Below are 16960 nucleotides of genomic sequence, written 5' to 3' on the forward strand. Positions count from 1 at the left end.
GAGCTGAGACAGGGCTGTTGCTGTAGGAGCCAAGCCCCTCAACAGAAGCACTGAGATCCTGCAGTCAGTGGGGGGTAGACGCCCCGGCCTCACTCTCCTCCTGCCCTCTGAGCTGAGCACGTGCATGCACATCCCACTGGCCAGACTCTGCCAGAAGCCCAAGGCCAGGGAGAATATAGATTTTGCCCATGAAGGTCAGCTGCTTCGGGCACTGAGCAGGGCGCAGGGTGGCTGGAGGCAGGGGAGGGAGACCATCCCGGTCACAGGGGGACTCGAGGCTACAGTCTTAGACAATTAGCAAACGCACCTTGACCTGCGTAACCAAGCCTGAGCCAGAGAAGAGACTCGTGGTCACAGGAAGGAGAAGCAGACTTTTCAGGGCCAGCATCAATAACACTGAAGAAAAATGACAGTTAATGGTCTAGAGCAGCGCTACTCAGAGTGTGGTCCGTGGACTGCTTGTGACTCATCCACAGTGAAACAAGGACAGAAACCAAGGGTGAGCATTGAGAAACCTTCATAACAATTGGAAAGAATAAGTTGGCATCTACTGAATCTGATTTTATTAAATGAGGCTTATATTTTGTATGTCTTTAGGTTTTATTTTTCAATTCATTTTTCTAAGAATTTGTTTTTATTGTATCTTACAAAGGTACTGGTCTGTGACAGCTTAGAAATGTTTAAAAAAAAAAATGGGTCCCTTGTAACAGATGGTTTGAGGAGCCCTGGTCTAAGCAGTGCTTCTCGAATCTTCATGTGCCCTTGGATTGGGTGGTGGTTTTTGCAGCCTTGGGGAGAGTAGGGGGCACACACGGATGGAGGAAATGACAAGAGAGGGGAGGAGAGCAGAATCTAGGGCTGAGTGGAGGCCGGCTGGGAGAGTAATAAAAGGAGTTCAAACCATAGCAACCTAGCAACGGGGGCAAGCCGGGCAGCCCGGGCAACACGTCAAACCCACCTGTCCTAAACACCAGACGCTTCCAGGTCCAGCCCTGCCCAGGCCGCGCAGAGCTGGGGACATACCCTCGCCCTGAAACACAGGAATTTGCAAAATGTCTGCCCCCTACCCAGTCTCCCTGCCCTGGCCTCCCTCCGCAGTAAGAAGGCAGGACTCTGCTTTCCTTGTGGTCCACCTGACCTCAGCCAGGCCCTGGGCTCTGCTCTCTCACCCTGATGCTACCTGCCCCCTGGCTCTGCCCACCTGCATCCTCTGATAGAGACACCAGCCTGAATTCGTGCTGCGGGGCCCTCCCACATGGTGGTGAAGCAGGACGAGGTCCCGAAGCAGGAGGAGGGCGCTGCATCTCCCCGCCCCCGGTGCGCCCCCTCCATCTCGCTGGAGCTCCTGGGACACCGTGTGCTTAGAACCGGCCATGCGGGGACAGCGAGAGGCTGCTGGGCCAGGGTGATTGCGAGAGGCAGGGGAAAGGCCCCAATGTTCACTCCGGTTATTCCGCAATGTTGAGAAACTGTAAAGGTAAACATGCAATCTCATCGCTCAGGGTGCTTAAAGTATATGGCACAGAGCTCGTCATGCATGATGTACTGAATCGGGAAATTCCTACACTGCAGGACATTGCCGTTAGTGGTTTGAGAGTTAAAGAGAGGAGTGCAAATAGCACGGGAGCTTGCTGTTGAGTTAGAGAGACAAGGAGCGAGCATGAAGCATCTCGTCTGCAGGCTGCATGCCAAGGAGACCTCGCGAGGAAGAGCGGCAGGAACTTCGGGATGGGATGGGGGCACATAAAGCCGGGCCCCTGCGGTCTGGAGGGAGCTGCGGAGGTCCCAGGAGGTAGGATGTCCATGCCGCCCACGTCGTGAGGCCACAGGAGGCCGGGCCGGTGGGTACGGCTGGAGCCAGGCGGGGAGCATGGTCCTGGTGGAGCCCTAGCCCTCCCACCTGGCTCCTCGGGCCACCACTCTGGGGCTGGGAGGGGCGGCCGGGGACATGCACAGCACGCCTCCTGAAGGCGGGCAGGAAAACCAGGAAAAGGTGGTGGTTTGATTTGGTTCTAGTTTTTCTCTAAAGGAAGGAAATGCAATGGAAGAACGGAAAGTGAAAAGCACAGAAACTGGACTAGGGAAAGGAGAGGCTTCAGGAAGAAAAGAGTAAAGGAAAATGTTTGGTGGCACAGGAAGGCTCCAGGGCCACCAGCGGAAAGAGGGGCAGAGGCTCTGGTGCGGGCCCTGGAGGACGGCGGGCAGAGGAGGGAAGGCGCCGGGGCCAGGGATGCCCCGAGACGTTACATTTAATACAAGCTCTCGTTGGAACCCTTGTGAAGAATTCATGAAATTCAGTTTTTCCTTATATATGCTTGCCATTAATAGTAATAGAAAAACTGCCATGATTTAAAGCCGAAATATGCCTAAAATCATGAAAGTTTCACAAGGGAAGAAACAGTTTTCAAGATTAGCTAAAGAATAAAAGAGGCTCTTTTTAAAAATTTTCCATTTACTGGGCATTTCTCTGATTCTGTTGGCATTTAAAGACCTCTAGCAGGCCGACCTCACTGAGGGATGAAATGGTCAGAAGTTTGTATCTGGGGGATGGAGGGCATCAGGAAAGCTCCAAGGAAGCTTTTCCATCAATACCTCCAATCCCACTGGGAATAACTGTGCCTTTTGCCCTCTCTGTATTGAACTCTTCTTCTTTCCCCAAAAGGAGAGATTTTCCCAATTGTCTTTACTGTCTTTCTAACTCTAAAAGTAATACATGTTCAGTGAAAAAAATACAGATATAATAGCTAACACAGACTGAGTTCTCCTAGTGCATGAGGCATAATTTTAAGAGCTTTTCTGTGTGACCTTATTAATTCCTCACAACAACCCTATGAGGGTGGTTCTAGATTCATCCCCAAATCTCAGATGAAGAAACTGACCCCGAGACATTAACTAGAGGGCCCAGTGTCACACAGCTGGAAAGTTCTAGAGCCAGATTTGTACCCATGTAATAACCCAGAGCCATGCAGCTGAATCACACTGTAAAGGAGATTCACAGAAGAAAGTAAAAATCAATAATTGCTCCATCCAGAAAAAGCACTCAGCATTTTCGATTCCCTCTTTCCTGACTTTTTGCTTTGCTTATACACACAAAGAAAATGAAATCATACCATGCTTACATATAGTTTGCTTTTTTTTCTTCACACTATAGCATGAACTTATGTCAGATCAACAAAGACTCCCTCTGTGGCATCCTTCCAATGGTTGCCAATTAATCCATTCAATGAATCAGTCCCCTTTTACTGGACGTGAGATGGTTTCCCACGTTATGTAATTATAAACAATGCTCCCAAGAATATCTTTGCTTAAACATTTTAAGCACTTATCTCATTATTTCCTTAGGATAAATTCCTAGAAGTACTAGTTCCACGGCAAATGTAGATAATAATTTTTTAAGATGCAAACGTTCTGGGAAGATGTAACATCAGTACTGAGCTTCCAGAACTTTACTGTGAATATATTTATAGATCCTTCACTCACTTGGAAGAGATAAGGCAGTGTAAGCTTACTGGAAGCCTAGAAAAGGAGAGAAGGAGGGGTGTCAATGACAATTTCTCTAAGTAATGATAGTACTAGTCTATGTTTGCCTAGTGCTTCACAAGGATCAAAGCACGTTCACCAACACTGTTCACAAGCGTCTCCAGCCATAGCAGGGAGTCCTCCCCACACACACGGGGGAGGGCCTGCCAGGACACTCCAACCCCAGCCTGCCCGGGTTCTATGCCTCAGTCTCTTCCCCACCCTGACCACCCCCCGGGACCAAAGGCTGGCACAGCAGCCTGGGTCCTTCACAAGAAAGCAAATGGCTCTCCTTCTGGTCAATTCCCAGTTCCACCTAACTCAATACCAGTGCCTTGGCATGCCATCTTCCTCCTATCTTCTTAACTGCATGGCCAGCCCTCAAAGAAAGAGGATTAACCTTTTCTAGAGGGTACCAAGGGCTTTGTTTCTGTTTATCTTTCTCTCGGCAGCATGAGCCATGATCCAGGGAGTTTTCAAGAAATGAACCCCGGTGCATGTTTGCCGTCTAGCTCTCTGAGAGACGAATTCGATGGGGGCTGACCCACAGCCGGGGGGCCCCTCCTCTAGTGCCTCTTCCTGGACTGCAGACCTCACCCTCCCATGGGAGGCCAAACCCTGGTTATCACCCTTCCTGACAAGAAAGATCCCTCTGACCACTCTGCAATGGCCTTAATCCTGGCACACAGCTGAACACCGGAGTCACAATGGTGTGGGACTCAGGGTGACCTGGTAAGAGCCCCAAGGAAGTCACGGTGACCTCTGTTTAGCACTTTATCATATTAACATATATTCATAGAGAGTTTGGGAGAAAATTCCGGTAGAAAAGTGTTGCTGCTTTCTAGTACAATTCCTATCCCTGCTTCTGATTCTTGGTTTTATGTTGTCTGACTACAGCCTACTGAATGTTTTGGAAGGAAACATATTTAACTCATTTTCTGTTATGTCTGTTATACTTGTGGTGCTGGTTATATGCGAACTAGCAAAGGTAAATGTAAATAGGGATATTTAAAAAATAGAGCCCAGCTGTTCATGGTTAGAGCAAGACACATAATCAAATGGGATACTATAAAAAGAATAGTATTGAAATGTTTCTTTCCATTTAGTTCATCATGTATTGAGGATGTAGGACCTTCCAGGACATTTAAGGCCCATGGAGAAAAAGAAGAATATGATACGCTCTTTGACCTTCAGGAGCTCACGGTGTACCAAGCCTTTGTGATAGAGCGTAGCAACTGCCTCAGGGTAAACAGAAACAGAAGGGAGGGAAGCAAGCAGTCAGGGAAGGTTTCCAGCAGGTGATACCTGAGTTACCTTGGGAAGGAGGTAGCCAGACCAGGCGGTGAACATGAACAGCACCCAAACAAGGCCACAAAGCAGGAAATGTCATGGAGTGTTTAGGGAATTACCAATAGGTCCCTACTGATGTGACGTAGAGTCTGCAGGAGAAAGTGGCATCTAGAAAAGAAGCTGGTGAAAAGGCAGGAGCTAGACTGTCAGGGGACTTATATGCCATGCCAAGAAACTTGGACTTTATTCTGAAAGTAATGGGGAGCCACTAGAGGATGTTAATCAGGGAGAATGACACGTTTAAATCTTTGTTGCGTTCTGGAAGCAGTGAGAGAGATTGACAGGTAGATGCCTAGAAAACAGCCAACCTCAGTCATTTCTACTGTTTCTCAGCTCATCTTTCTGCCACATGAGTGACTGCAGAACTAGGGGAGGGACCTGAGAGCAGAGGCTGGGAGATGGGTTAGAAGATTGGTGGACTAATCACAGGTAAAGCTGTCAAAGGACAAACTAGGGTAGCATGGTATTGATGAGAGGAGGAACGGGACTCCAGGATATTAAGAATCAAGACATAATAATTAATTAGATGGTAAGGAGCACCAGGAGGGGGAAATGCAGGAATGTGGAAGAGACTCAGTGAGTACTATGCTGGTATACCGGCTCCTGGAAAGAAGCCTTGATGTGTAACATTGGCTAATTCCTGTGGTGTAAATGCTCCCACCACGGCTGATGTCAGCGGATACAGAGCTGGGAAGAGATACACAATATCAGCTTTCACCACTGATAGGAGCCACCTGCAGCGCACAGAAGAGATTGCCTAGCTGACTAGAAAGCTTGCTTCCCTTCTAGGGCAACAGCTAGACTATGTTTCCTGCCTTCCCTGCAGTTAGTTAGTCTAAGTCTTTGAACCATTGTTTGGAGGGGGTGACCAGGCCAGGATCGGTTACGCTTCAACTATTCATGAATGAGAAATAAACCAGCATTGTGTTTAGCCACTAGCATCAGATCTATCTGTGTCAATCTTAAGTAACCTTAGGTAATAATCTTAAGTAATACATGGAGTAAATGTTAATTCAACTTTATGGCTTGAGGAAATGGGTAGATGGTGGAAAAATATATTGAGAAAAAAGAATACATCAATTGAGAAAAAAAATACTGAAAACAACCAACATGGCCAGAGAATACGTCGTTTTTAGGTCAGAAACTATTTCCCAGGCATTATTTTCTATAGTAGTGTTTAAAGATCTTGGAATCTATTCACTAACATACATTACCGATGTTACTGGTAATGATTCAGAGAACTTAGCAAAGTTGACATCTTAGGATTCTATTCTGTTGCTGTGGATCCACTTAGCTTCTTTGAGTTTTTCACACATAAAAAGAAAATGTCAGACTGCCAGATTCTTCCTCATGTGTAAGTTCCTTAAAAAGCACTTCAAAGGCAAATTGCCATTTTTAGGTTATTACAGTAGCATAAAGGATAAAATTGCATCCCTAGTAGCTCAGGAGATTTTATCCGTCCCTATTTTTCTACCCACTAACAAATTATTTGCTTTCAAGGGTTGAGCCTCATGATTATATGTTCATTAATAGAATATTTATTAATTATAAATTTGCTCTGAATAAGACCTGTATCTTGTGTTATTCCTCTAAAATACTTAAATGATGTTGCAGAGAGACCCAAGTATTATAAGTGGAACCAACTCTCTAGTTAATTACAGGGCCAATGCCGGTCCACTCCCACCCAGAGATTTGGTCTCACAGCAGTATGCTTCCACTGGTACTACATGCCCGGGAAATTCAGACTGACCCTGAGTCATCCTTGGCTCATTCTACATTCACTTGACAAACATTTATTGAGCATCTACTATGTGCTGAACACTATGCAAAATGTTGGGAGCAGAATATCATGTAATGAACACAAGAAGACATTGTCCCTGGCTTCCTGAAGCTTATAGGCTAGAGAATTCCTAGAAATTCCAGAAATTCTAGAAATCTAGAAGACTGAGTCAAATCCAATAGTCATCTGCTTTCTGGATTGAACTGTATCCACCCAGAGACCCAACTGAGTCAGACTCTTAATGACCCAGGCAACCCAAGAACCAATTTAATCCCCCAAACCCACACACTCAGGAAGAATCAGAAAGTAGCCCAGGCCTTCCTCCCATCTGAGTCAGAACTGACAAGGGCTACAAAGAATGTTTTGGATTCATCCACCAAAGTCTCATAAAAGTTGAAGAGGACCAGGGGAAAAAAAAAAAAAAGGCGCCTAGAAGGCATCTGAATACTAAATTCACTCTCAGATGCATCTGGACTCTGAGGAGTTCACAGTCTATGCTGAGTTCATGAAAAAATAGGTAGACTAATGGGAAATTTCTCTGTGACCTATTTTTTTTCTTTAAAAATTATAATCCTGTTTCCTTTGTTACTCTTAATCTGAGAGCTTTAGAAACATTTTTCTGGATTTTCTACTTACTGCATTTTAAATAACTTGTTCATAGTGTTTGCTTGTGTGGACGCCTAGTGGGGTTTCTGGACCTCAGTCTCGGCCCCTTTCTTCACTGTCTTAGTTTGGGTCCTCTCTAAAACCAATTCTGGGGCTTCCCTGGTGGCTCAGTGGTTAAGAATTCACCTGTCAATGCAGGGGACACGGGTTTGAGCCCTGGTCTGGGAAGATCCCACGTGCCACGGAGCAACTCAGCCCATGCGCCACAACTACTGAGCCCACACGCCACAACTATTGAAGCCTGTGCACCTAGAGCCTGTGCTCCGCAACAAGAGAAGCCACCACAAGGAGAAGCCAGCGCACCGCAACAAAGAGTAGCCCCCGCTCGCCGCAACTAGAGAAAGCCTGCGCAACTAGAGAAAGCCTGCGCAACTAGAGAAAGCCTGCGCGCAGCAACAAAAACCCAACACAGCCAAAAATAAATAAATAAGTAACTTTAAAAAATAAATAAATAAAACCAATTCTGAGATAAAGACTTGGGTACAGGTAGTTGATCTGGGAGTTGATCTCAAGAAGTATAAATTGGAAGAGAGAGGGACACAGAGGAGGGAGAAAAGCCAATGACTGAGGTGTTAATAGGCAGATTCCACCGGGGCCAACTGGGGCTCCGTCCTGGTGGAGACTCTGAAGAACTGTGAAGAAAGCTCCTCGGAATTGTCCCAAGAAGAGGCAGGGAAATGAGGGGATTTTCCACCAACTCCTGTCTCTTCTGGGTTGAGGGTTGCCTTGGGGGCATTAAATCCTGCACTTCATGGCTAGCTACTCTAAACACAGGCTAAGAAAACTCCCAGGGCCTGGAAAGAGCCCTCAGGCAAGATGCAGGGAGTCAGGTGGAGGCCCTGGAGATGGTACATGTGTGAACGGGCACAGGAGCTGTGGTCCGGGCTGCCCACTCAGAGGGTCCCGGAGGGCTGAGGGCAGGGCCTGGCCTCACAGCCTTTGCCTCTAACAAGGCCCAAAGGACTGTCTTATCTACAGTAAGATAAGATAAGGGGTCTGTCTTATCCAGCCAGGCCCCTTTCCCCAGCAACCCTGCAGAACAGGGCGCAATGGCATTTTTTCACACCTCCAGCCTCTGAGGCAAACATTCATTCCTTTTTCGGTTTTGGGGGGGAGGGGTGTTTGTCTGCTTTGTCTTTGTTTATTTCTACTACTAATAGGTTAAAAACAGTACTCTTGAGGGCATGACAAGTTGTGTAAAAGCCTTAAAATTCTTCTTGAGACGGTTTTCCTGTTGTTCCCTGGAACCCATGAGTCAGGCTTGTTTTGCTGGGGATCCTGTCTTGCCCCTGTGCTGGTCCCCCTCTTCCTTCCCACCTGAGATCCAGCCCCTCCCAACCTCCCGGCCACCTTGACTTCAAGGGACCATGAGAACCCCTGCCTCACCCACATTCACGTGTTTTTCCTTATACCTCACCCTGGAGGAGGAAAAGCAGAGTGAATATAGGGAGTCCACAGAGTAAGATTCGTTCTGATTCTGAAGGAAATCCAGGAGCGTAACTCAAGCCCATTGCTACACCTTCTTATCTCACAGGGGGAGATCGCCAGAGGTCACGCCCCACCAGGAAGAAACAAATGTCCCTACATTCCAAAAATTCCCCTTTTAAAAACTGGACATCCACAGTTTGCTTCAAATGTCAAAATGAACTCATTATACTTGGCCAGACAAGATGAAACCTGAAACTGATTAGTAATACATAATGTAATAAACTTGAACAGCCCCAGAATGTGCCACTGCCCCTGGAGAATTGCAGAACCTTCCTACGTTTGCCACCTTGTAAGGAGGAAAACTGCCCTTCAAGATCAAGTCCTGAAGGCAATGTTTTCACTTGTCAAACTGTGTTGGCCAAGAAAAACAACAATGAAAACCACCAAGCAGTCCAAAACACAACAGAGAAAAGTAACCCCCTCGCGACAACGTAAGCTGTCAAACTGACTACAGCACATCAAAGTCAAATTCCAGTTCTCAATAGCTAGAAAAAAAGTGGTTTGGTAATAACAAGTTCATGGCCTATATTTTATTTCCCAACCATGCATCAAGATTCGCACTTCCTTAAGTCAGAAGGAGAAAGACAAATACCATATGATATCACTTATATGTGAATCTAAAATATGACGCAAATGAACCTATCTATGAAACAGAAACAGAATCATGGATGTAGAGAACAGACTGGTGGTTGCCAAGTGGGAAAGGGTTGGGGGAGGGATGGAGCGGGAGGTTGGGGTTAGCAGATGTAAGCTTTTATATACAGGATGGATAAACAACAAGGTCCTACTGTAAAGCACAGAGAACTATATTCAATACCCTATGATAAACCATACTGGAAAAGAATATTAAAAAAAGAATGTATATATATGTATAACTGAATCACTTTGCTGTACAGCAGTAATTAACACAACATTGTAAACCAACTATACTTCAATTAAAAAATAAATTTAAAAAACTAAGAAAAAGAAAGATTTGCACTTCCTAAATCTAAGGTGTGTAGGTTGCTATTCAATTATGAAATCTAACCTCTCAGTGACACTTTCATGGTTAATTCCAGCAAAAAGGAGAAAATACAGATCCCACTACTGGGGCATAAAATATGATTCTTACAAGATAAAACATGCTTGTTAAAGCACGTGCTGCTCCAACACAAGGAAAAAGAAACATCCTCAGTCTGACATAATGTATATTGCGTTCCCTGCTTCTAGACTTTTCTAGAGTATTTTCTACAGGATTATATACAGTATTTTCTAGAGGAGCAGAAGTTAGGAGTCGGTCTGTTTTAATAATGAGTGTTTACTAAAGTTCACTTTATTTTATTAAATAAAAACTTACTTAAAAACCACCAGCCTGGGGCTTCCCTGGTGGCGCAGTGGTTGAGAATCTGCCTGCCAATGCAGGGGACACGGGTTCGAGCCCTGGTCTGGGAAGATCCCACATGCCGCGGAGCAACTAAGCCCATGAGCCACAACTACTGAGCCTGCGCATCTGGAGCCTGTGCTCCGTAACAAGAGAGGCTGCGACAGTGAGAGGCCTGCGCACCGCGATGAAGAGTGGCCCCCGCTCGCTGCAACTGGAGAAAGCCCTCGCACAGAAACGAAGACCCAACACAGCCAAAAATAAATAAATAAATAAATAAATTTATTAAAAAAAAAAAACAAACCACCAGCCTGAAGAGGTTTAAAAACAAAGTAGTCAACTCATTCAAACCTCACGGCAATCCTATGAGGTGAGCACTAGTATCATCTCACTTTATAAATGTGGAAACTGCAAGAGAGAGCAGTGAAGTCTGTGGCTCAGGGTCACATAGAGAGTAAGCAGTGCATCAGGACATGAACCGGGGTGGGCTGACCCTAGGACCCACACTCTCAGCCACCTACGAGGAGCATCCCACCCAGGAAGGAGGTGGGTGGGCACAGTCTTCATGAAGATGTTTACCATGGCTCATGTCTGTCAGCAACCAGCAAATTACTAAATTGTTCCTATGCTGGTGTTTTTTTAATTCATCTATCTTAATTAAGGATTTTTCGATACATCAAAAGGGTACTTTTAAAAGGTAGGTTTTTTAAAAAAATAGCCTTAAGGGAAAAAGAGCAAATCCACAAGGCACTGGTATGTTCAGTAAACATCATTTAATGGGTTAAAAGTCCCAGCTAACTACAGAAATCCTCAGTTTAAAAAGTGGTATGACAGGTAAATCCTAGTCATTATAGGCAAAATCTCTACTGAATTAATGCTAGAAGGATAAGACTAATTCATAGTTGAAACTGGGGTTATGGAGTCTTTCACACCATGATGATCTCCCTGAATTATCTCAGATGCAAACTGACGGTGAAAATATTCTCAGGAGAGGCCTGATTTAACAAAACATACGGGCAGAAGAGGTGGAAAACCCTTCTATCACCAAACTGAAGATAGCACGTTCATTGGAAGGAATCTCAGTATCATTTGATTTCTAGTCTGAGGGATGCATTTCCCTTTTGTATTGCTTATGTATCCCAAACACCAAGAACAGTACCTGGCACATAGAAGGTACTCAAGAAATATTTGTTGAAGGAATAGGGTGAAATATATGGGAGGCATTGCCTGGTCTGAAGGAGGAAAAAAGAAGGTGCATTAATTTTCTACTGCTGTTTAACAAATTACCACAAACTTAGTGGCATAAAACAACACCATTTATTATCTTGTAGTTCTTTATGTCAGGAGTCTGGGCATGATGCGGCCAGGTTCTCTGCCCAGGGTCAAGGCTGCAATCAAGGTAATCACCAAATGCCTGGGAAGACCCACTTCCGAGTTTGCACATCTTGTTAGCAGAATCCAGATCCTTATGGTTGCAGGACTGAGGTTCCTGCTTTTTTTGCTGGCTGTTGGCTGGGGCCTCTCTCAGTTTCTAGAACCCACTCTTAGGTCCTTGCCACATGGCCATCACCACAGGCAGCTTTCCCCTTCAAGATCAGCAGGAAAATTTCTCATGTTTCAAATCTCTTCCTTGGGGTAGGGCTCAGTCACTTTTAAGAGCTCCCTTAATTAGGACAGTTCCCTCAGGATAGTCTCCCTTTTGAGCAGCTGACTTGGGACCTTAAACACATCTGCAAAATCCCTTCATCTTTGTCACATGATGCCACTTTATCACGGAAGTGACATCCACCGTATTTCCAGTGCTGTCCACACTCAAAAGAGAGGGCCATGTACAGTAGGAGGGAAGCATTGTGGGGACCATCTTAGCCTACCACAGGAGGACAGGTCTGAGTCAGGTACCCTCGTGGACCAGCTGGCCAAACAAGGACAAAAACTATGGTAGTCAGTGTCCACAGAGACAGAATTTCCAGGAAAGAGAATGCTATAAAAACATCTCTGCCATACCCATGTTCATGGTAGCATTATTCACAATAGCATAAGGGTGGAAGCAACCCAAGTGTCCATTGATGGATGAATGGATAAACAAAATGTGATACCCATACAATGGAATATTATTCAGCCTTTAAAAGAAAGGAAATTCTGACACATGCTGCAACATGGATGAACCCTGAAGACATTCTGCTAAGTGAAATAAGCCAGTCACAAAAGGACAAATACGGTATGATTCCACTTATATGAGGTACCAAGGGTAGTCAAATTCATAGAGATAGAAAGTAGAATGGGGAGTTAGTGTTTAATGAGTACAGAGGGCCAGTTCTGCAAGATAAAAAAGAGTTCTGGAGATTGATTTCACAACCATGTGAATCTGTTTAACACTACTGAACTGTACACTTAAAAATGGCTAATATGTTAAATTTTATGTTATGTGTACTTTACCACAGCCAAAAATAATAATAAAAGATACCTTTGCCAATGATACTACTTACAACTATTTTTTAACTCATTTAATAGATGGGTATGGGTGTCTGCCTCGTGACAGGCACTGTGCTGGGTGTCGAGGGACACAAATATTAATGTAACAGGTTTCACAGTAATTAGTGAACTGAAACTGAAGTTTGCTTTTAAAATAATCATTATTATATCAGAAATAACTGCAGAGGATATATGTATATGTATGACTGATTCACTTTGCTGTACAGCAGAAACTAACACAACATTGTAAATCAACTATACTCCAATAAAAAATTAATTAAAAAAAGAAATAACCACAGAAACAATGATCCAAACTAATTTTTCCTCATTCCAGATGAAATGCCCCAACTCACCTGCCCCAGATCCAAGGTGACGTTGACTTTGTTGTATCGCGTGCCTGAGGAGAGAGGAGGGCTTTGCCACCAAAGTTCGGATCCATCAACTGCATTGGTGATGGGGTGTGCTTTCCTGGGGTCCTCGGAATTGCAATAGTCACAGAACTGGCCCTGAAATAATAAAGCTCTTGTTTTATTGTCAAGTAGTTTTTTCTTATCAATTTAGTAGAAGTAATCGAAACAAAGACTGTTTTCTATAGCTTAGAGAATTCAGCTATTGAATTTCATCATAATGTTTTCTGAAGACAGTAGTAAGGCTTTCTCTTTTTCATTCAGTCTTAAACCATATCACCTGTTTATATCTCTGTTTATCGTGTTTCTAGGATACACATTATATTTATCTTCCATCAGTTAGAGCTATGTTTTTCTTGTCTTGTATGACACTTTAAGAAGAGCCTGTTGTGCCTGGGATGCAATGATGTTCTCCTTCAGCAAATCCTTTTTACTCTTTACATCCTCCTCTGCAAGCTCTGTGTCAAGCCCTGGGATACAAAGAGGATCCCTGCTCGCAGCTCCAGTGGAGGCGATAAGCATACAAGTAACCATAAAGGAAGTAGGTTTGGCAAGAGTATAGAGCGCTGGGTCTAAGGCAGGGTGGAAGAGGTGGGATTTCAGCTGCCTGTGAGGATGGAGAGGCGGTTGGTAAGTGTCAGTGAGCAGTCAACAAGGAAGGTGTTCCAGGTGGAGGAACGAGCACCAGCAAAGGCACAGAGGCCAGCTGGTCCATTTGAACAAGAGCATAAGTAATGGAAAACTACACTTGAAAGGTAAGTGGGGGAGATGTGGCAGGGCTGTGGATACCGGAGTGAGAAGTCGGCAGTTAATTTAGTAGGTAAGTGGGAATCCATTTTTACCGGGAGTGGTATTTATTTGATATTATCACCTCTACTGAATTTTGATTCTACTGATATCATCTCATCTTCTTACTGAATTACTCTTTTTTAGTAGGCAGATTCTCTTGATTCTATTTTGTTTTGTTTTATTTTGTTTTGTTTTTGTAATGAATTTTAGCACCATTACCACTCAAAAAGCTGAACATAGGCCTTTCTTATATACTGAATATACTTTTAACTGGTTCAAAGCCTAGTGCTTACCCAGTAGTGGATGTCACATACTGAACTGCTTTGCTCCCCAATTAAATGACCTAAGGGCATAACTACCACATAGGAGAGGGATAGAGAAGCAAACTTAGACCCGCAGCCCCTCCAGAAATGTGCTGTGACAAAAGGGTAACTCTGCCCCAGACAAGCATCTTGGAAGTTAATTTTTAAATGCTCAAGGATAAATTCGATCCTGGTGTGGAACTAAATGAGTGGCCGAATGTTTTCATCAAGTGTGTTACAGAGGGTTCTTTCATATGTGGTGATATATTATGTACAACTTTATCTTTTGACCCTTCATGAAGATACTTCTGTAACTCAGAAGCAGCACCGTGGGGTATGCAGTCCCATCAGTTCACGAGCCCAGAGGCCACATGTGTCTTGCGCCTTCCCTATATCACTTCAGCCTAGAATGTCATAGAAGCCCAATAAAGGAATAAACCCCTCAGGGTTTTTCAAAAAATTGTTTGAGTCCTTTCTATAAAATTTTATTATTATAATAAGTATAATTAATAACTATTTAAGCTAGGACATATTAACATTTATGAGTATTTTTGCCCTTTGATGATTTTTATTTTTCCCATTTTCTCCCTAGAAATCATTTTACCAGTTTAATTATTTGGTGAGGGAATTAAATTATTATTTCTTGAAGTTTAGAAGATTTACATGTGATAGAAGCAAATCTCCTCCAAGGATGTGGATACTTATAATCTACATTCATCTCCATCTCCAGAGTATAGATATGAGGAATGGAGATGTTCCTTTTTTGTTGTTATAGATGAATTAAGGACTTACCATTAGAAATAAAAGTTTAAAATCTCTCAGTGGAAAATAAAGGTGAATACCTTTAAGAACTTGGAGCAAGGAATGAGTTCTTAAACAAGATTCAGAAAGCATTGACCACAAAGGAAGAGACAGATTTGACTACATTAAAATTAAGAACATTGGGTCTATCAACAGATGAATGGATAAAGATGTGATATATATATACAATGGAATACTACTCAGCCATAAAAAAGAGTGAAATAATGCCATTTGCAGCAGCATGGATGGACCTAGAGATTATCATACTAAGTGAAGAAGTCAGACAGAGAAAGACAAATATGATATCACTTACACATGGAATCTAAAAAAATGATACAAATGAACTTACTTACAGAAATAGACTCACAGACATTGAAAACAAACTTATGGTTAACAAAGGGGAATTGGGGAGAGATAAATTGGAAATTTGGGCAGATACACACTACTATATATAAAATAGATAAACAACAGGGACCTACTGTAGAACACAGTAAACTATATTCAATATCTTATAATAACCTATAATGGATAAGAATCTGAAAAAATATATATATGTGTGTATATATATATATGTATAATTGAATCACCTTGCTGTACACCTGAAACATTGTAAATCAACTATATTTCAATTATTTTTTAAAAAAGAAATTAATGTTAAACAATAAAATCATTTCTCTCCCCCCAAAAATTGATTAATTAATTTTTAAAAATTAAGAACACTGGTTCATCAAAGGCACCTTCAAGAAGTAGAAAGAAAAATTAATAACTGAGTGATAGTCACAATACACAAGTGGCAGATAATCCCCAATGATGGCTGCCATCAATTCCTTCTCTGAGTGTGTCTGCTGCTCCCCCTATCAACAGGTGGAGGCTATTTACCCTGGAGGTTATTGTCTCCCCTGGAATCCAGACTGACCTTATTATTTGCTTTGCTGTAGCAGAAGCATCATTCTGGGATTTTCAAGCAGAGGCCTTAAGAGGACTGACAGATTCTACTTCCTTCCTCTTGGAAAACAGCCTCCAGGTAAGAAGTTCAACCACTCCCGCTCACCACGCCATGAGAAAGCCCAAGCTAACCAAGTGGAGAGGACATATGGAAGAACACAGAGGCACCCGGCATGTTAGTGAAGCCCTGGACTGTCCAGTCTACCCTAGCCAGCTGCCGACTACAACTCAGTGAGTCACCCCAGCTGACAATACATGGAGGAGAAGAACCGCCCAGCTGAGCCCAGTCATCCCACACAATTATAAGAAAAACATTGTTTTTGTTTTAAACCACTAAGTTTGGGGATGGTTTGTTACACAAGAACCAATAACTGAACAAAGAGCACAAAATCAACAAGGCGTTCTCATCAGAAATACATATCAAACTCCTACAAATCAATAAGGAAAGTATAAACAGTTCAATAGAAAAAATGAGCAAAAGAAAGAAAACGCATTTTACACAACAGGAAACACATTTGTCAATAAACATTTGAAGAAATGTTCACCATTACCATCACTAGTGATCAGAGCAGACCACAGTGTAATACTGTTTTTTATACCCAATCAATAGGCCCAAATTTAAAGTTTGAGGATAACAAGAATTGGAAAGGGTGTGGTAGGAGTATGAATTGATGCAAAGATTTTGGGAACTATTTTGACATTATCTCCTAAAGTTGAAAATTCACATTTCCTATAACCCAAGAATTCTACCCTCGAGCTCACAACCTAAAAAGAAATTTTGCACAAACTTGATGCATCATGTTTAAGAATACACATGGCAGCACTGTTCACAAGAACAAAATCCTGGGAGTAACCTAATTACCCAGCCACAGGAGTGTGAACGAATCAACAGAGGTATAGTCACACAACAAATGAATACCTGAACAATGATGGGTAAATGAATATACACAGCAACATGCAACAATACAGATGAATCTTAGCAATATAACATTCAACAATGATATACTTTTTATACAGTTAAGAACAACCAAAATGAAAAGCACTTACTTTTTAGGAATATGCATATAGATGTAATAAAAAC

At 43.1% G+C, this 16960-nt stretch overlaps 1 protein-coding gene across 7 annotated transcripts in view; it reads right to left on the reverse strand.

The window, feature by feature from the left end:
- Positions 1-16960, reverse strand: part of LAMA3 (laminin subunit alpha 3) — a 241691-nt gene that overhangs the window by 204341 nt on the left and 20390 nt on the right. For all 7 annotated transcript variants that reach the window (XR_014234427.1, XR_014234428.1, XM_082355461.1 and 4 more), the window contains exon 2: positions 12989-13141. Coding sequence is in view for 5 of the 7 variants with exons in the window: in XM_082355461.1 (XP_082211587.1) it covers positions 12989-13141 (153 nt within the window). In the remaining 2 variants the exon portion in view is untranslated. The remainder of the gene's footprint in view (positions 1-12988; positions 13142-16960) is intronic.

This window comes from Balaenoptera borealis, assembly GCF_965194805.1.
Source record: "Balaenoptera borealis genome assembly, chromosome: 14".
Lineage (NCBI taxonomy): Eukaryota > Metazoa > Chordata > Mammalia > Artiodactyla > Balaenopteridae > Balaenoptera > Balaenoptera borealis.